Raw genomic sequence first — 18,181 nt, forward strand, 5'->3', positions numbered from 1 at the left:
ATTGATCTATGCTGTTTGTCAAATCAAAAATTCAGTTGTCATATAAAGTGACAGAGTAAACAGTGTTGGTCCAGGAAATGGGCACGTGCTCATTACAGGTATGGGACCTGTTATCCAGAATGCTCGGGACCTGGGGAACGGATCATTCTGTAATTTGGCTCTTCATGCCTTTAGGCTACTGGAAAATCATTTAATCATTAAATAACAAAATAGGCTGGTTTTGCTTCTAGTAAGGATTACTTATGGATCAAGTACAAGGTACTGTTTTATTACTACAGAAAATAAAAAAAGAAAATAATTTTTAAAAAAATTGGATTATTTGAATTAAATGGAGTCTATGGGAGATGGAACAAGGATGCTTGAGAAAGGGGCTCGCCCCGAAACGTCGCACGCCCGCACAAATAAACAGCAAGGGGTCACCCTGCACTGCAATTTACCTTGTGTGCCAGTGTATCTTTCCTGGAAGTCTATGGGAGATGGCCATTCATTAATTTGGAGCTTTCTGGATAACAGGTTTCCGAATAACAGATCCCATACCTGTTTTTCTTTGTTATCAAGTTATGATGTAACAAAATGATACAAATGATAAAACAGATAAACAGTAAAAAAATATTACTATAATTACAGTATTAATTATAGTACAGGTATGGGATCTATTATCCAGAATGCTTGGGACCTGGGGTTTTCTGGAAAAGGGTCTGTCTGTAATTTGGATCTCTATACTTTAATTCTACTAAAAAAATATTTAAACATTAAACCCAATAGGATTTTTTTGTTTGGTTCCCCAAGCAATATGATATCTGATTAAGAAAAGCAAATCTGATGTCTCTTTGTAGATTCTACGTATTACTTTCACTTACTTCCATTTGGAGCAAAGCACTCCTTGCAGCACGGAGTTCCTTCAAGTCCATGACGGAGACTCGATTTCAAGTTTTATGTTGGGCAAATACTGTGGCACCAGCCTACCCCGGGAGATCTCCAGTTCTCATAATTCTTTGTTTTTCTGGTTCCACTCTGACCATATCTCTAATAATGGAGGTTTCCGGATTTCATGGGAATCTCACCTGCCAGGTATCATTTGGAATGTTACTTAAAAAAATTGTAGAGCCTGCAGCTATACTATTGAGTGGAATGGTGGCTTATGGGTTAGCATACAGGCAACTTAACTTTTAGTATGGCTACTTCTATGCAATGTATTAATTGCCCTTTATTTACTCTTTTTATAGTTTTTAAATTATTTGCATTTTTCTCTTTCCGGCTTTCAAATGGGGGTCACTGACCCCATCTAAAGAACAACTGCTCTGTAAGGCTACACATTTATTGTTATCAGTACTTTTTATTACTTGCTTTATATTCAGTTCCTCTCCTACTCATACTCCAATCTATTATTCAAATCAATTCATGGTTGCTAGGGTAATTTGGACAGGAGAGCTGCTGAATTAAAAGCTAAGTAACTCAAAAAATAGTTAAAAAATGAAAACCAGTTGCTGATTTTCTCAAAATATCACTCTCTACATCATACTAAAAGTTAATTTAAAGGTGAATAACCCCTTTAATTGGCTGCTGATAAAATGTATTCTAGTGCATGTTGTGTGAATGAGCTAGGGACCTCTGTATCTCTCTAAAGCACTGGATAAACTTGACAGCAGTATATAAATAAAAAATAATAATAATAAGGTTCAGATTACAAAGCCTTCAGAGCAGTCGTAAATTGTTGCCATGAAAAATGTGGTAAATGCATAATTTAGGATGGAAAATCTAATATATAATAATACACTTATACTGTTGTTAGACCCAATCATGTCAATAGAAATGTAACAGTAATATTTACATAATTTATTTTGGTTTTTAGAATGTGGGGGTGAACTGGTGGAAACTCATGGATCAATTTTCTCCCCTGGATACCCTGGCAACTATCCCCCCAATCGTGACTGTTACTGGAGCATCTCCACAAACCCTGGCCTGTACATTACTTTTGCCTTTGGTACACTGAGCCTGGAGAACCACGAGAGCTGTGAAAAGGATTATCTAGAGGTAAGTATAGTTAGAATTCAAGTATAACTGGAAGAAGAATTTTGCAGCATTCTAATAGGGCTAAATATATTGGATAATATGGTTATATGCTGTCTTAGAGTGAGCAACGCGCTTGGGTCCAAAGGCACAAAGCATTTATTCAAAAAAACAAAATGTGTACGTTATCTCACTTCAGGCATTTATTTGTGCAAATTCACCAAACTTATAACAATTTTGTCTTAAATAAATACATTAATTACATACCACATGGCAGTATCTTTTCTGTGTCTCCAAATGTCATGCATGTCACACCCTCCTGACATGTTTCGCACCATTGGGTGCTTCATCAGAGGAGGTGTGGCTGTTACAGGTCACAATCCTTCCACCATTAGTTATTGTCTGTTCCAAGGTTCCTAGTATAATATTAATACACATAGACCAGGGTAATACCTTTTTATACTCCCTGGAGTCAGGCTGAAACTAATGACAATGTTGGTGTTGGCAAGGTAAATAGACCTCTCATATCATTGCTGCTAGTGCACTACTTACAAAAAATATATGTGTACCCAACAGTAATATCAAATAATATAAAAACTATTACCCATATTGTCGTTAAATAATACCGAATTCAGCTACACATATATATAAATAAGTAAAATATAAATATAAATATGGACATGATCAAGATCTCTAGGGGGGAAACTCGATTTTTTGCATGGAAACATAAAAACGCAAATTTTTATAGATTTATTAAACCCAAAGCTGCTAAAGATCCAAATCTGAAAATACTCCATCTCAAACCTGTCGAGATCATGTAGAAGTCAATGGCAGATGTCCCTGAAGTTGTTTCTTGACATGCGCTGGATAATCCATAAAAGTCTGGGTTTTTGTCCGATAATCAGAAAAATCCTAAAAGTATTTGCAGTCATACAATTGTGTTTCCAGAGCAGCAATCATACGATATGAATTGACGCTAGATTTTTTTGCGATGTTTTGACACTGGGATTTTTTTAGAGAAAAATTGATAAATGAGTTCAATTCATTGGTCGACTTTGTTTTGATAAAAACTTTTCCATGAATGATAGCATACGGACATAAGGATGCAACCTATTTTTCCCCAAAGACTCAAAAGCAACTTACGGAGCATCCAGAGTGGTTTTATACATTTTTAACACACCACTCCGGGTGCTCCGTAAGTTGCTTTTGAGTCTATGGATTTGATCCGAAGGGGGACGGATGTTACGTGCAGCACGGAGGTGAGTGTGTAAGAGAGGTGATATGCTCCCCGTTTTTGGATATATATACTGTTGTGACTATTTTTCCCTAAACAATATCAATGACGTATGTTATGTATGTGAGCATCTTTCTGGGTTTTACCAATAAATTGATTTCCTACAAATCACCCGGCATTACTGTAACCCCCTAGTTATTGTATACAAGTTTAGTCTAGTTAAACTTTAGTTTGGTGACCTTGCCCCTTCATAAATTATATATTCTATTGCCTTTATCAGCTTAGTCGCTCTTCTCTGGACCCTGTCCCAGTAGAGCCCCGGAGGCCATAGTTGCACTGCATCTTCTAGATGGAATCTTATTGGTAAAGGGGGAAGAATGACCATCTCTTCCCCTGAATCTATACTTTTTTTTAATACTGGACAATACCTTGTTGGCCCTTTCTTTTCCTACCTTTGCTGCATTGCTTTGTAACCAAGTCCATAAACTGACATCTATTAACATTAAAGCTCATCTGCCACAGAGCTAGTCGGTTCCACTTTTTCTAGATCTTCCTGCAAGGATGACACAACCTAACCTGATTTAATTGTTGTTCTTTTATGTCATTGGCATCACAAATACATTGCTTTCATTGCTCATACAGAACTCAGCTATAACTACGGTATTAAGATCTGATTTTGACAGCGTTTGCTTGCTTTAGATTCGAGATGGACTTCTTCCTCAGGATGAAGTCCTTGGAAAATATTGCAACACTTTAGCCCCAGCTCCTCTGCAGACTTCTGGTCCCTATGCCTGGCTCCATTTTCACTCAGATAACACGGTGGAAGACAGAGGCTTTCATATCACGTACATTACATCATCCTGTGAGTAAAGTACTTTATGTGGAGCACAGTCACCCTCCATCAGACCATGATATAAACTACTCTTGTACCTATTTCTATGGCTGATTTTTGCTATCAGACTGTTAGATGCTAACAAAATATTTTTGTGTGTGTTATTAACTAATAGACACAATGCATTACATGTAGTTCATTGACGGTTTTTATTTTCCTTTTATCCTAGCCGATCCTGCTTGTGGAGGAAATTTCACTGACAATGAAGGATTCATTTCATCTCCCCTATGGCCACAACCTTATACTGGAAACAAGCAGTGCATTTACATCATTCAGCAACCAGCCAATGAAAAAATTAGTCTACGCTTTACCAATCTGGAATTAGAAAGTAGCAGTGGGTGTTCTCTCTCATATATGGAGGTATGGATTCTATATTGCTAGCTTTGTAAAACACAGGGCATGATGTATATACAGTATTTGCCTGTTTTCGCACCTCTAAAAAATGTATTTGCAAATTTAAATAACTTACACATTTACAGATTAGAAGAGCTATTAATCCAATCATTTTCCAGGAACAGTGTTACACAATGACAATGAGTCTAAAGCAATCTGTATTTATATATATATATATATATATATATATATATATATATATATATATATATATATATATATATATATATATATATATAACATTTCAGTGTGTCTTTCTGCTTTTAATGTTTGTTGATAATAGATAAATATATATTTATTTACTAGATACGAGATGGTGACACAGAAACGGCACCTTTAATTGGGAGATACTGTAACACTACGATTCCTCCGCCTATTTCATCTGGTTCAAATGCACTTTGGATAAAATTTAAGTCTGATGCATCAGTAACAAGATCAAGTTTTAAAGCATTTTATCAAGTTGGTAAGAATCAGGGTGTTTGTAATTATTTGATATGTTGTAAAGATACTCTGATAAAGTATTTAAAAACAATAATAAACCTTTATTATTTTTCATTGAGGGGGTAACCTATAGCAATTAGTTAGAAAGTAGTATCTACTGGTCACTTGTTTGAAAGTAAATTTCTGTAGATAACTAGACCTGATGCCAACTTTGCAACAATTATTTTCTAAAATTGGACAACATGTGCAGATTTGGTTAAATGTTAGACTGCATGTACAGTATGGTATCCATCCGTTCAGCCCACAGGCCTATCGGACAGAGTAGAAGCCATTGTATGGCCTCTTTTAGAATCATGACTCATTGGGTTCAGTTGTAATGTAGTATTCTGAGCCCATAAAAACAATTGTGTTCTCAAATTTTTATGGTCAATGAGTATTCCATGTATAGGGAAGGGGAATGTTACACATGGCAATGGAAGTTGCTCAGAAAGTGCGAAACAAATTTTCACTTGGGAGTTAATGAGAAATAGTTGGCTGAAATAAAAGTAAGCATTATCCAATAGGGATGCACCGAATCCACTATTTTGGATTCGGCCGAACCCCCGAATCCTTTGCAAAAGATTTGGTCGAATACCGAAGTGAATTTGAATCCTAATTTGCATATTAGAGGTGGGAAAACTATTTTTACTTCCTTGTTTTGTACCAAAAAGTCACGCAATTTCCCTCCCAGACCCTAATTTGCATATGCAAATAAGGGTTCGGATTCAGTTCAGTTCGGCCAGGCAGAAGGATTCAGCCGAATCCGAATCCTGCTGAAAAAGGCCGAATGCTGGTTGAATCCCGAACCGAATCCTAGATTCGATGCATCCCTATTATCCAATATTTTCCAGAATGCTCAGGGCATGGGATTTTCTGAATATGGGGTCTTTCTGTAATTTGGATGTCTAGATACTGTATAAGTCTGCTAAAAGCTGTATGTAAACATTAAATAAACTCAGTAGGATTGTTATGTTCCAATAAGGATTCATTATATCTTAGTTGGGATCAAGTACAAGCTACTGTTTTATTATTACAGAGAAAAAGGAAATCATTTTTAATAATGTATATTATTTGATTATAATGGAGTCTATGGGAAAAGGCCTTTCCGTAATTCAGAGCCTTCTGAATAATGGGTTTCCAAATAACTGATTCCATAGCTGTAGTACTTCTTACTCTTACACCTAAGGATTTATGAGCAGATGAGTGAGCTTTATGCCACTAGCAAGACATTTCCATAAGGTAGAAGAGATGGGACATAGACATTTTAAATTAGGAGTCACACTATTTGCTCCTTCACAACTGGTCACCCAGTAACACTGAATCTCCTGCTCCCTGTAGTTTGAACCTGAATTTATGTTAACTTCTGCCAATGAAAATTTTACATAATATATAAATATCAGAGACAGGCAGTACTGTGCAGAAAGCTGAGAGGGAGCAGATATCAGGGTTATAATGGCCAAAACACATCCAAAATATGAAACTGTTGGTTTGGTGTCTCTGCTTAAGTGTAAGTGATGTCACATAGTTATGTTATGTAATAAGCAGGTATCATTTTGCTCACCTGTTCGAAAGAAGATACCATTTCGGTGGAAAAATAGGACCCATTGATTTGCTCACTATTTTTGATGGACACACAAAATTTGTAGATCCCAAGATTTTTCCTTCAGTTGATTATATTTTGAGGCTCCACCAAATGGTGGTCATAACTGGTGGTCATAACTGCTGGTCAGTGTTTCTGAATATTTTAGATGGGTGAAAGAAACATTTTCTTATGCATTTGTAGGTGTCTAATTAATATAGATTTAACAGAGTAGGTTTTACAGGGTGCAGTTTACTGTAGAGAGTTTGAGTAAATCTAAACAAACTATTGGATGTCAAGTGCTAATAAATAAAGTTATTGGACAGTGGTATTCTGTTGGGAGAAAAGCTACATCATTTTTGTATCCAAAAAAGAGAAGATTTTATACAGCAGGAAATTGTAGTTGGTACATATTTGGTGTTATTTGGGCACAAGATGCTTAGTTACAGTAAGTCGCAAAATATTTGGCTTTTCTGCAAAGGTTCACACAGAGCTGGGGATGATTCCATAGAGGTGAGCGATGATTCCTCTAGTCCAAAGAAAATGAAAGGATTGCTTTTGAATAACTGGTTCATTGTTTACTGACTAGATGTTTTTCCATTCCATCTAATACACATAAGAATTAAGATATTATTATATTAGGTGTTTTGTGGGACACTTGGATAAATGCTTGGACAAACAGGAAATGGATGCAGGGAAAATAATTAGGAACCATAAATGCATTGTCAGTGCATTTAATACCTTAATATTGCTCCAAAAATGTCACTTCTTTGTCTTGTTACTTTGTCAGCTGTGTTTGCCTTGGGGCCCACTTTGAGGGGATATATAATTATGAGGCAGGTATCACACCTTTATGAATGCTGAATACAAAAGAAGGTCCAACTGGCACAACAAAACATAACGTCACCTCAAGGTCCATTCAAAGACTTTCCGTATGTAATTATACTGTTATTTGAAGAGACATAAGATTTGGGACAGTTAGGTAAAAGTACAAGCACGTGGGAAATCAGGGAAAACACAGAAGTGGATGGATTTTAAGGTCATGGTTGTGTTAGTTGACTTTTTGAAGGTGTCGGGCCCTGTTAATTGGATTTTGACATGAACCGCAATAAACATTTTTTTTGAAATTCCTAAAATGGCTTACCCCTAGGCAGGTGCCTTTGTTGCCAAACCTAGATCTAACCCTGGAGTCACTCTCATCTTTGATATGAAGGTTATAACTAAGGATGGACCGAATGCAGGATTTGGTTTGGGATTCGGCCAGGATTTGGCCTTTTTAAGCAGGATTCGGATTCGGCCGAATCCTTCTGCCTGGCCGAATCAAATCCGAATCCTAATTTTCATATGTAAATTAGGGGTGGGGAGAGAAATCACGTGACTTTTTGTCACAAAACAAGGAAGTAAAAAATGTTTTCCCCTTCCCCACCCCTAATTTGCCTAATTTGCATTTTTTTCTTCACAAAAGACCTATGAGTGCGGGAAAGTTGTGCTCACCACTAATTGTTTGTAAATATATTGCAATATATTTAAGCTGGCCAACTACGTCAAAGTCATCCCATATCTGGCCAGTCCTATGCTCAATAGGACTGGCCAGATATGGGATGACTTTGACGTAGTTGGCCAGCTTAAATATATTGCAATATATGGACAAACAATCCCTGTTTTGTTTAAAGGGTAAGGCATTTTTCAGTAGCACAAAATGTCTCTGTCTTAAATGTATTGATAATGGGTTGAGTGAAGAGGACTCTTGTATTTGTCTAGATATATATATATAGATATATATATATATATATATATATATATATATTATATATATATATATATCATCAAAATTACCCGGCACTCACGTTACTGAAAAATCAAAGTGCCTGGGTTCAGTCATAAAAAGACTGACGTTTCGGCTAGCACTCTAACCTTTATCAAAGTTTTATAAAGTTTGATAAAGGCTAGAGTGCTAGCCTTAAACATATATATATATATATATATATATATATATATATATATATATATATATATATATATATATATATATATATATATATATATACACACACAGTATGGTTTAACTCTTTAGTGTTAATAATAATATTCTTATATTTAACAGCAAGTTAAATATAACGTATCCATTATATTCAGTGTATACAAATATACATCCTGTACTTGAAGATACAATGAAGGTGCAATATCATTTCTTCTTCTTTCTCAGCCTGCGGAGGGGTTCTGACAGGGTCAGGAGTAATCCAAACGCCCCACTATCCCAATGCATATTTTCGTGAGCGAACCTGCGAATGGATTATTACTCAGCCAGGCGGAGAAGTGGTCTTACTTACTTTCAACTCATTTGACATCTTGGCTGGTACCAACTGTGGTTCTAATTCTGTTGAGGTAACTTTAACATTGCTGCTGTTGTTTGCATCTTTTGCTTAAGCTGCTTCTTTTATAAAAACAGGGCACTATATGACCTTTCCATAAATGCTATTTTGTTAAATGATGTTACTTTGTTTTATAAAAATCTGCAATGTAAAACCATGGTTAGCAAGCATGTTATGTGGTTATTTAAACTTAGATCCTGAACTGTTGTACCGTACCTTCTGTCCTCTCCAAACTCAAATCACAATGGAACAAGCTGCAAGAACAACAACGTGTTTTATATGTTTATCAGGGTTATATTGACACTTTGTCAACTGTCTGAAAACAAATTCACACAGGATTCACCAATAGGCAGACAACATCTCGATATTAGGCTTCCTGGCTTTTTTTTAATCCTATGCTTTACATTTCTCCACCTGAGGGTGATGCTTTGGGGTGCTTTGAATGCCACAATTATAAGCAGCCCACAGACCAAAGTGCCTAAATTCACCCTTTGACTTACATTTAAATTGCCCGAAAGTATTTCTGTTAGCCTATGTCCGATATATATTTGAAATTCCCATAGTTAATAAGTAATATTGAGGTTATATTGAAGACATTTTCATGTTTATTTTCTTTTAGATAAGGGATGGTTCATCTTCAGATTCCCCACTTATTGGCAAATACTGTGGGCCTGACATGCCCATGCCTGTTCAATCTACTGAGAGAGCCCTCTATGTCAGATTTACTACTGACTCTTCTGCCACAAACCATGGTTTCTCTGCTTCATTTCAGTCTTTGATTGAGGGTGAGTTTGGGTTCTTCTACCTGGTAAAAGAATAATGCTTAAAGGGGAACTCCACAAAATCGTAACTTGAGATTTTTTTTGAAAAGTAAACATTTGCAATATACATCATTTAAAAAATATGCAGACTTTTTATGATTTTTAATGGTTTCTAACATTTACCTAAGCTCCCTGCTCTCCTGCTGATCTGTCTGACTACTTTGCTGAGCTGGCTGACTACTGTTACTTTTTATCAGCAGCCATTTGTCCATAGCCTGTTTCCTCCAAACCCCACAATTCCTTGCACACGTGATTTCAATAAGGAAAGGAACATCACAGTGCAATGCATTGTGGGTTATGTAGTTCCTGCATGTTGTCTGTAAGCTGTGGAGAATTTGTTACAATTTGTAACATCAGTGTTTTAGTTCCTCCTTCCCTGCCAGGATTTCAAATGATGCAGAAAGAGAAGAACTGTTAAACAGTTGGATTTTAGCATAGAAAATGGCATTTATTCATCATTTTTAAATAAGCAGGTAACTGTGATGGATTTATAGGGGTTTCTGTATTATGTGGGCCTCTTTATTATCAAGTATTTTGCACCACTGAACATTAATGTTCAGTAGACCAAAGATGTTTGCAGCAAATGAGTAATTACTACCAGCCAAATGGTTTTAGTTTTTTTCAATGCATCACAAGTACCTTGTATGCTAAGCCAGTTCATACACCGTTAACTGTTTAGTTACACAAAAGCAATAATTAGAAACCTAACATGTTTTTTGGGGTTTAGACTTTTTACCTAGTTTCAGTGAAAGTCTATTGATTTTTGTTCTTTTGCAGGTTGTGGAGGTACCCTTACTGCCACTGAAGGTACCATTACTAGTCCAGGTTATCCAACGGTCTACCCACATGGAATACAATGCAGGTGGTTTATCTCGATCCCCCCTGGGAACCTGATACGCCTGACATTCGACTTGTTTAATCTTGAACATGGATATTTATGCAACTATGATTATTTGGAGATATATGACAGTGCTAATGCTACCACGGAATTTAGAATTGGAAGGTACTTTTCAGGTTCCTTGACATAAATTTGTATAGAATCATTTTGCCATTAATCTGTGTGATGTAGAACTGGTGCCTTAGACAGGAGTAATTTACACAGAGTCACACGGAACTCATAGAGAAATCAAATTCAGATTTGACTTTGCTCTGAAAAGTCTCTTTTTTATTAACAATAAGGGGCAAATTCATCAAGGGTCGAATATCGGGGAAGGATTTTGCGCAAATACTGCGATCGTACGATCGAAGGAATAATCGTTCGATCGAACGATTAAATCCTTCGAAACGAACAATTCAAAGGATTTTAATCCAACGATCGAAGGAATATCCTTTGACCAAAAAAACTTAGCCAAGCCTATGGGGACCTTCCCCATAGGCTAACATTGGGTTCGGTAGCTTTTAGGTGACGAACTAGGGGGTCAAAGTTTTTTTCTTAAAGAGACAGTACTTCGACTATCGAATGGTCGAATAGTCGAACAATTTTTAGTTCATTCGATTCGAAGTCGTAGTCGAAGGTCGAAGTAGCCCATTCGATGGTTGAAGTAGCCAAAAAAACACTTCGAAATTCAACGTTATTTTACTTCGAATCCTTCACTCGAAGTTAATGAATTGGCCCCTAAGGCTAAATAACATTATCCAATCTAATAAAGCTTACTATCTTTAACATTAAATGAAGAAGGTGCAGCATGTGAGTAGCTGAGGAGAGAGGCATACAGTAATCTTCACTGTTCTGCACTGTTTACTCATGGATCTCTTTGTACAAATCCTATTAATATCTCCAGTGAGTGTCAACGGAGATACTTACTAAGCTCGAGTGAAGGATTTGAATGAAAAAAACTTCGAATTTCGAATATTTTTTTGGGAACTTCGATCATCGAATAGGCTACTACTACCTTCAACTTCGATTCAAAGGATTCAAACTAAAAATCGTTCGACTATTCGAACATTCGATAGTCGAAGTACTGTCTCTTTAAAAAAAACTTTGACTACATACTTCGGCAGTTTAAACCTACCGAGGTACAATGTTAGCCTATGGGGACCTTCCCCATCATTTTTCGAAGCTTTTTTTGATCGAAGAAAAATCCTTAGATCGATCACTTAAAATCATTCGAATCGTTCGATTTGCAATAAAATCCTTCAAATTCGATATTCGAATTCGAAGGATTTTACTTCGAGGGTCGAATTAGAGTGTTTATTAACCCTCGATATTCGACCCTTAGTAAATGTGCCCCTTCGTGTCCCCCCAAGGGAGTCTCTTTCAAAAGTTTTTAGCTACTGTCCTGGGGCATCTAATTGGCCTTATACAGAAATTATTTATTTTCTGACAGGGAAGCAAGAATTCTAGGGCTCCATTTAAATAATAAATATTATAATAAACCACTGAGAACAACCACTGGATAAATACATTATAGAATAAAACAAGTATCCAAGATTCAGTTCGGTATTCAGCCAGGATTCTGCCTTTTTCCAGCAGAATTGATCAGAATCCTCGTGCCTGGTTGAACTGTATCCAAATCCTAAAATCACGTGACTTTTTGGCACAAACCAAGAGGAAGTGAAAAAATGTTTGCCCCTCGTAAAGCATGCAGTTCTCTCATCAGCTTCACATGCTTTATAGAATTTAGTTATATTTTTGAATGATATGTTAAGCTGTTGCGGGTTCCGTAAGCACAGATAAGCCAATCAACTGGACTCTGTCTTTATTTACCTTCACTGTTGTGCTGTTGAACTCAGTGGTGCTCTCAGTAGAATGCCAACAAAGCAGGCACTGAGATTGGATTCAGCTGGGTAACTGAACTGTATGATCATCTGCACAATAACAGAGTGCCAGTTTTGGTTAGATGTGCAATTTGGCAACTGATGCATGTCTATGAATTGCTCTAAAATTTGATTGATCGTAATAGGGGCTTATCTGCCATTTTTGCTAATATCAACCAGTGTGACCAACTGTTTATCTCTGCAGTTTTCCTCTCTTAAAAAGTGGTTTTGGCCCCATCATTCATTTTATCTGTTATCGGTATTTTGGGTAGGGTTAGGACTTTGCTAATTGTGAGTGAGTCTAAAAGATCAAGCATAAAATATGTATTTTACCTTTGATTTCTAGATATTGTGGAAGATCCATCCCTCCATCAATAACCAGCAGAGGCAACGTAATGACTGTGCTTTTGGTTACCGACACGTCTACAGCAGTTGAGGGGTTTTCAGCTACATACACCTCACTCAATGCAACCACAGGTGATATCTTTTTTTCTTTTCATTCAATCAGTAGTGGATAGGAGGTATTTAGTATTTCATAATAAGCGCCGAAAACAATGAGGTTGCCTTATTGTGAGAAGGGTATAAGGGTATACTTTAATCAATAAAGACCCTTTCATGTTTCAATATTAGTGGGGTTATTCACTATGAGTTAGCTTTTATTATAATTATGTGATATTCTTAGACAAGTTGTATTTGGTTTTTATTTATTATTTGTGTTTTTTGTGTTATTTAGCTTTTTATTCAACAGCTTTCCAGTTTGCAATTTCAGAAAACTGGTTGCTAGGGTCCATATTACCCTAACAACCATGCATTTATTTACATAGGAGACTAGAAGAGAAATGGGCCTGACTAGAAAGATGAGTAATAAAAAGTAGCAACAATAAGGGAGTTAGTTATAAAAATCCAAATGTTAAAATCTCGAAAGAAAAGTTTTTTTCACTAGAAAACGCAAATTTTTAGAAGAAAAATTATTTGAGATTTATTATACCCCGTTGCTGCAAAAATCCCAAATCTGAAATCTGCCATCTCAGACCTGTAGAGGTCCTGTATAAGTCAAAGGGAGAGGCATCTATGTCAATTTGAAGTTTTCATGGTCTGCACTGGCTTTTTTTCAGGGTTTTCAGGCAAACACTCGAAAAATTCAAGCGTTTTGGGAAAAAAAGCCCAAAATTCAAGCAATTCAGGAAAAAGTCAGAAAAGTTTGAGGGATTGGCTTGATTTTATAGAGTTTTCCTGCGATCTGATCAAGTTTTTTTTTTTATTAATAAATAAGCTAAAATCAGGAGACAAATTCGTATTTTAGCGAATAATCCCATTAATGTGTAGCTTTACAGAGCATTTGTTTGGTAAATCGAGTCATTGACCCCTGAAACTTGAAAGTTGAAAAGAGTCAGAAGAAGAAGGCAAATAATTAAAAAATTTTTTTTAAAAGTTGCTTAGAATTGGCCTTTCTATAACATACTAAAGGTTAACTTAAAGGTGAATCACCCCTTTAGCATCACATGTCCCTACTTCCCTGTGTTCTTCAGGCCTCGGGCCCTTCTTCAGGTCATTCGTGGCAGGAAGAGGAACCACAGGGTGTGGATCTGGTCTAGCGGGGCCCCTATAAAATGATGTTGAAATGTGTTTACATTTCTTCCTTTACATAAATGACAAATTTTACTGAGCCACTCTTTAGCGTGCATACATAATCCATGATCCAACCAATAACCTATTTTTGGCCAGCACTGGACGCAGCAAAATCTTGGTAGTATTGCTGGCATCTCTTGCAAGAAGTGGAAGAATATCGGATAATGAAAAGGATTTGGCGAACATGAACTTAAAATGCCTGAATGATTTAGCTTGGGCTGATGTGGTCACTTCTGTACTTGGCTTCTGCAAAATAATCCTTCTAAAAGGCCTTTGTGCAAAACCATCTCTCCTTTTTCTGTGGACCACGAGCCTCCATTGGTAAATACGTGCCAGCTTCAGCCTTTGGTTTCCAGGAATTTGCATCTTTCACTGCTTGTGGTGGAGTCGCTATGCTGGGATACGTGTTCTCTTTCTCCCTGTAAACTTGCCCAGACCGAAATAAAAAAGTAAGTGTTCTGCATCTCAGTTAAAACGAAGAAAAGGTCATGCAGTGGAAAAATATATTTCAAGGCATAAGTGCCAAGGATTTATAGATGTACTTTGTTTCAACGGCTCAAGATTTATACTTGAAATATAAGAAAAAAAGAACATGCTGTTAAGTAGATCCTAAAGGTGGATCCCAAAAGAGTCCTTGTGCTATTCCAACCCAAGGGTTATTACAGTGCATATTGCTCTTCAGGTGCTGTTCCACTGAAACTCCAAATAAATTCACTGCAGTAGTTATTGCACATATTCAGCGCTGCTTTCAGTTTCCCTTTTTAAGGACTTCTTTGTTAAGGATCTTTGTTCAGGAGGAACCCTGGAAAAGGGTTGATATTATATGATAGTAAATTATGATAGTAATTTACCCACTTTTTGTCTTGACACATTGGCAGCAGATACATACTGCACACCAATGGGCAGATATCAAAGGTCGAATTTCGAATTTATGTGATTTTTTTTTTACTCTAATGAATTCGAATATACTCACAACTCGAATGGGAGGTTATTTAAGAAAGAATTTGAATGTCTAATATTCGATCGAATAGTCCCGACCCGAAAATTAGAATCTAATTCGAATGAAGTTTTCCCTCTGAATAAAACTCAATTGTTAGGAAGGCAATTAACATATTAAAATGGTTCAAAGGACCTCTGCCATTGACTTGGAAATTAACTCAGTAGGTTTTAGGTGGCAAATATTCTAATTAGAATTGTTTCCATGGTCGAGATGTGATAAATTTCACATTCTAATTAACATTAGAATTGGGGTATTAAAATTTGAATGTGTGAATTTTGACACCAAAATATAATTCGAAAATTTGAATTTGAATTTACTATTTGACCCTTAATAAATCTGCCCCTCCAGGAGTAGCACCATAGAATATGACTTATCATGCATCGTGACATACTTGCAGATCTCTGATTGGTTGAATAAAGATGGAGAGCATTCAATTTGCCTATTGGAGAATTTCAAAACAGGTATTGGAGAAGTGTTGAAGAACAATGTTCTAATATTAAAATTAAAAACTACTATTATTGTAAAAGAATAATTTTGGCTCCCATCTCGTGGTCTCAGGATGCCTGTGTTAAAACTTGAGGAACATGGAACCAGAACATTGTCAGTGAGAATAAGCAGGGTATTCATTTAGGAAAATTACATCCTTATGGAATATTTAATATACTTAAGTAAATGCAGTCTAAAACAGTATTACAGTTTAGGATTGGAATGTGCAATTCAGGAATAGTGGAAAACATCTTTCTCGGGAGGCACGGGGCATCCTGCTGTAGAACGTCCTTCGGGGAAGGAAAAGCTCTGTCACGCAGATGCCATTACATAGAACTTGTTTTTGAGTTTGGAAAGATGTACATATGCTCAATGGAAAACAATGTGTTAACTTTTAACATGTTATAGGTTGGCCAATTCTAAGCAAATTTTAATTTTTTTTTATAGTTTTTGAATTATTTGCCTTCTTCTTCTGTCTCTTTCTAGCTTTCAAATGGGGGTCACTGACCCCAGTTGAAAAGCAAACACTTTTTATGTTCCAGTCTCATATTCAGATCAATGCTCGGTTGCTAAAAACCACAAATGTTAAAAAATGAACCCAATTGCAAATTTTCGCAGAATATTGCTCTATACATCATACTTAAAGGTGGTGAAGAACCCCTTTAAATGAATAAGGACAATACTGAGACACATTAGAAATCCTGCTGCAGTCTTCCTAAAGAGTTAATAGTGGGGCTGGGTTTGTAAATTGGTGGAAAAACTGCAGTTTCATTTCCCACTCAGACTGGACACTGTGCCAGTATTGTAAGTGGTTCCAGCATTCTCTACAAATCTGATTCAGCTACCAGAGAACTGTAACGAAAATAGAAGAAAGGAAATCTCACAAATGACCTTCAAATATGATCATTCCTTTCTACTATTCTAGTTTTATACACCAAGGCCCCATCTTAAATTGTACAAGTTTTAGCTTAATTAAAACAGACAATAGGATATAAACTGCACATAGACTGACTTTATTTTAGGGATTTAAGAGCTCCCATGGCACCCACATCTGAATACAACTTTAAAGTATGTTTCCACCACAGCTCTCAGTGCCAGGCCACATTTTACAAATGCACAAATTCAAAGTGTCCACGTCAGCAGTAGTTTTACTCAAGAGTTTGTGGATTCTGTCCCAAGAACTTATCTGGCCATGGTCTTTCAGCAGGGAGGCGGATTATCTGGCATTAACTCTTTTTAGAATGCAATGGAGCCACTATACTTCCTAACCAATTGTGTCTATGTGCCATATTTCTGCAAAGCCATTACAAACTGGATACTCTATTGTAGTGTTTAGCTTTGCTCCAATAGAGTGAGGTCCTTTTATATTGAACTCTCTGCTTTCTTAATTGTCGTTGTTGTTGAAATGAGCAACCTACATATTCCAAGTTTCTAAGTAGGGATTATATTTATATTCTTTTCAATATTTGGAAATGGTTTGTTTTATACATAAACTCACAATATATAAGAATCTCTAGAGACGCTTAATTCCTTCCACCGTCTGTATATATATAGATAAAAAATAAAAAAATAAAAATATATATATATATATATATATATATACTGTATATACATATGTTATTTTTGTTTTCCCCCAAAGACCAGTACTCCAAAATTAGTGAATCATTGTTTTTATTCATACTTGTGTATACAACATTTCAGTCCAGATTAGGTCCATGGGAACCCCATAACCCAATGTACAACATTTCTAGCCTATGTCATCACTCCTTTATGATTTAGAGCTATTTATCCAAACATGCAGACATATCATCAATTTAAGATCACGGCTTTTTGAGGCCTAGCAGTTGCAGAGCAAGCACATGGAAAAAACATTAGTTGTGTTATGGTTAAGTTAAGGTAACAATGGCTCATTTTTTTGGATTTAAGGCAATGCTTCAGAATATGTGTAGCATGAGGGATTGAAATTTCTCTTGTTTTAGATTTTCACTGCAGTTCTTCACTTGCAGTTACATAGTGTCAGGCTTATGGGCTCCTTCTTACCCTAACCTCTCATGTTTTTCCAGCAAGAGTCACCTATTGGCTAGCTGCAGATCATATTCAGATCATATCACTTATCAATGTATGGAACATGGTACTGTATTGTGCTGAATATTCGTATATCACTTCTGTAAGCATCTTTTGCTGCTAGAAAGAACAGAGCAGAAGTGATACTAACGGACAGAGACATTTTGTTTGTGAATATGTTGGGAAAAATGAAGTTGCCTGTGGTGGTTTGGCAAGTGCTCAAACTTGCTTTTATGCCACATAACCAGCTTGCTTCCCCGATTTTATTTACTGCAAGATTAGAGCTGTCAGGGAGAACTGACAATGCTTTCATTTCATTGGCAGTTTTACTGTGAAGGGCAGAAGGTAAAGCAGCAGTGTTAATGACATGCAATGGAATGGCCATTCCCAAACAGTGTGTTGAGGTTCCATCTTCTAATCATTACCTCTTTCAAGTTCCGCACCGAACAGAAATCAGGGGCAAC

The 18,181-nt window shown here is 36.4% G+C and overlaps 1 protein-coding gene across 1 annotated transcript in view; it reads left to right on the forward strand.

Moving 5' to 3' along the window:
- Positions 1–18,181, forward strand: part of LOC108718474 (cubilin) — a 129,301-nt gene that overhangs the window by 20,226 nt on the left and 90,894 nt on the right. The window contains exons 14-22 of the mRNA XM_041565871.1: positions 837–1,071; positions 1,853–2,034; positions 3,944–4,106; positions 4,306–4,496; positions 4,836–4,992; positions 8,795–8,973; positions 9,580–9,745; positions 10,559–10,784; positions 12,885–13,015. Of these exons, the coding sequence (XP_041421805.1) occupies positions 837–1,071; positions 1,853–2,034; positions 3,944–4,106; positions 4,306–4,496; positions 4,836–4,992; positions 8,795–8,973; positions 9,580–9,745; positions 10,559–10,784; positions 12,885–13,015 (1,630 nt within the window). The remainder of the gene's footprint in view (positions 1–836; positions 1,072–1,852; positions 2,035–3,943; positions 4,107–4,305; positions 4,497–4,835; positions 4,993–8,794; positions 8,974–9,579; positions 9,746–10,558; positions 10,785–12,884; positions 13,016–18,181) is intronic.

This window comes from Xenopus laevis, chromosome 6L, assembly GCF_017654675.1.
Source record: "Xenopus laevis strain J_2021 chromosome 6L, Xenopus_laevis_v10.1, whole genome shotgun sequence".
NCBI lineage: Eukaryota > Metazoa > Chordata > Amphibia > Anura > Pipidae > Xenopus > Xenopus laevis.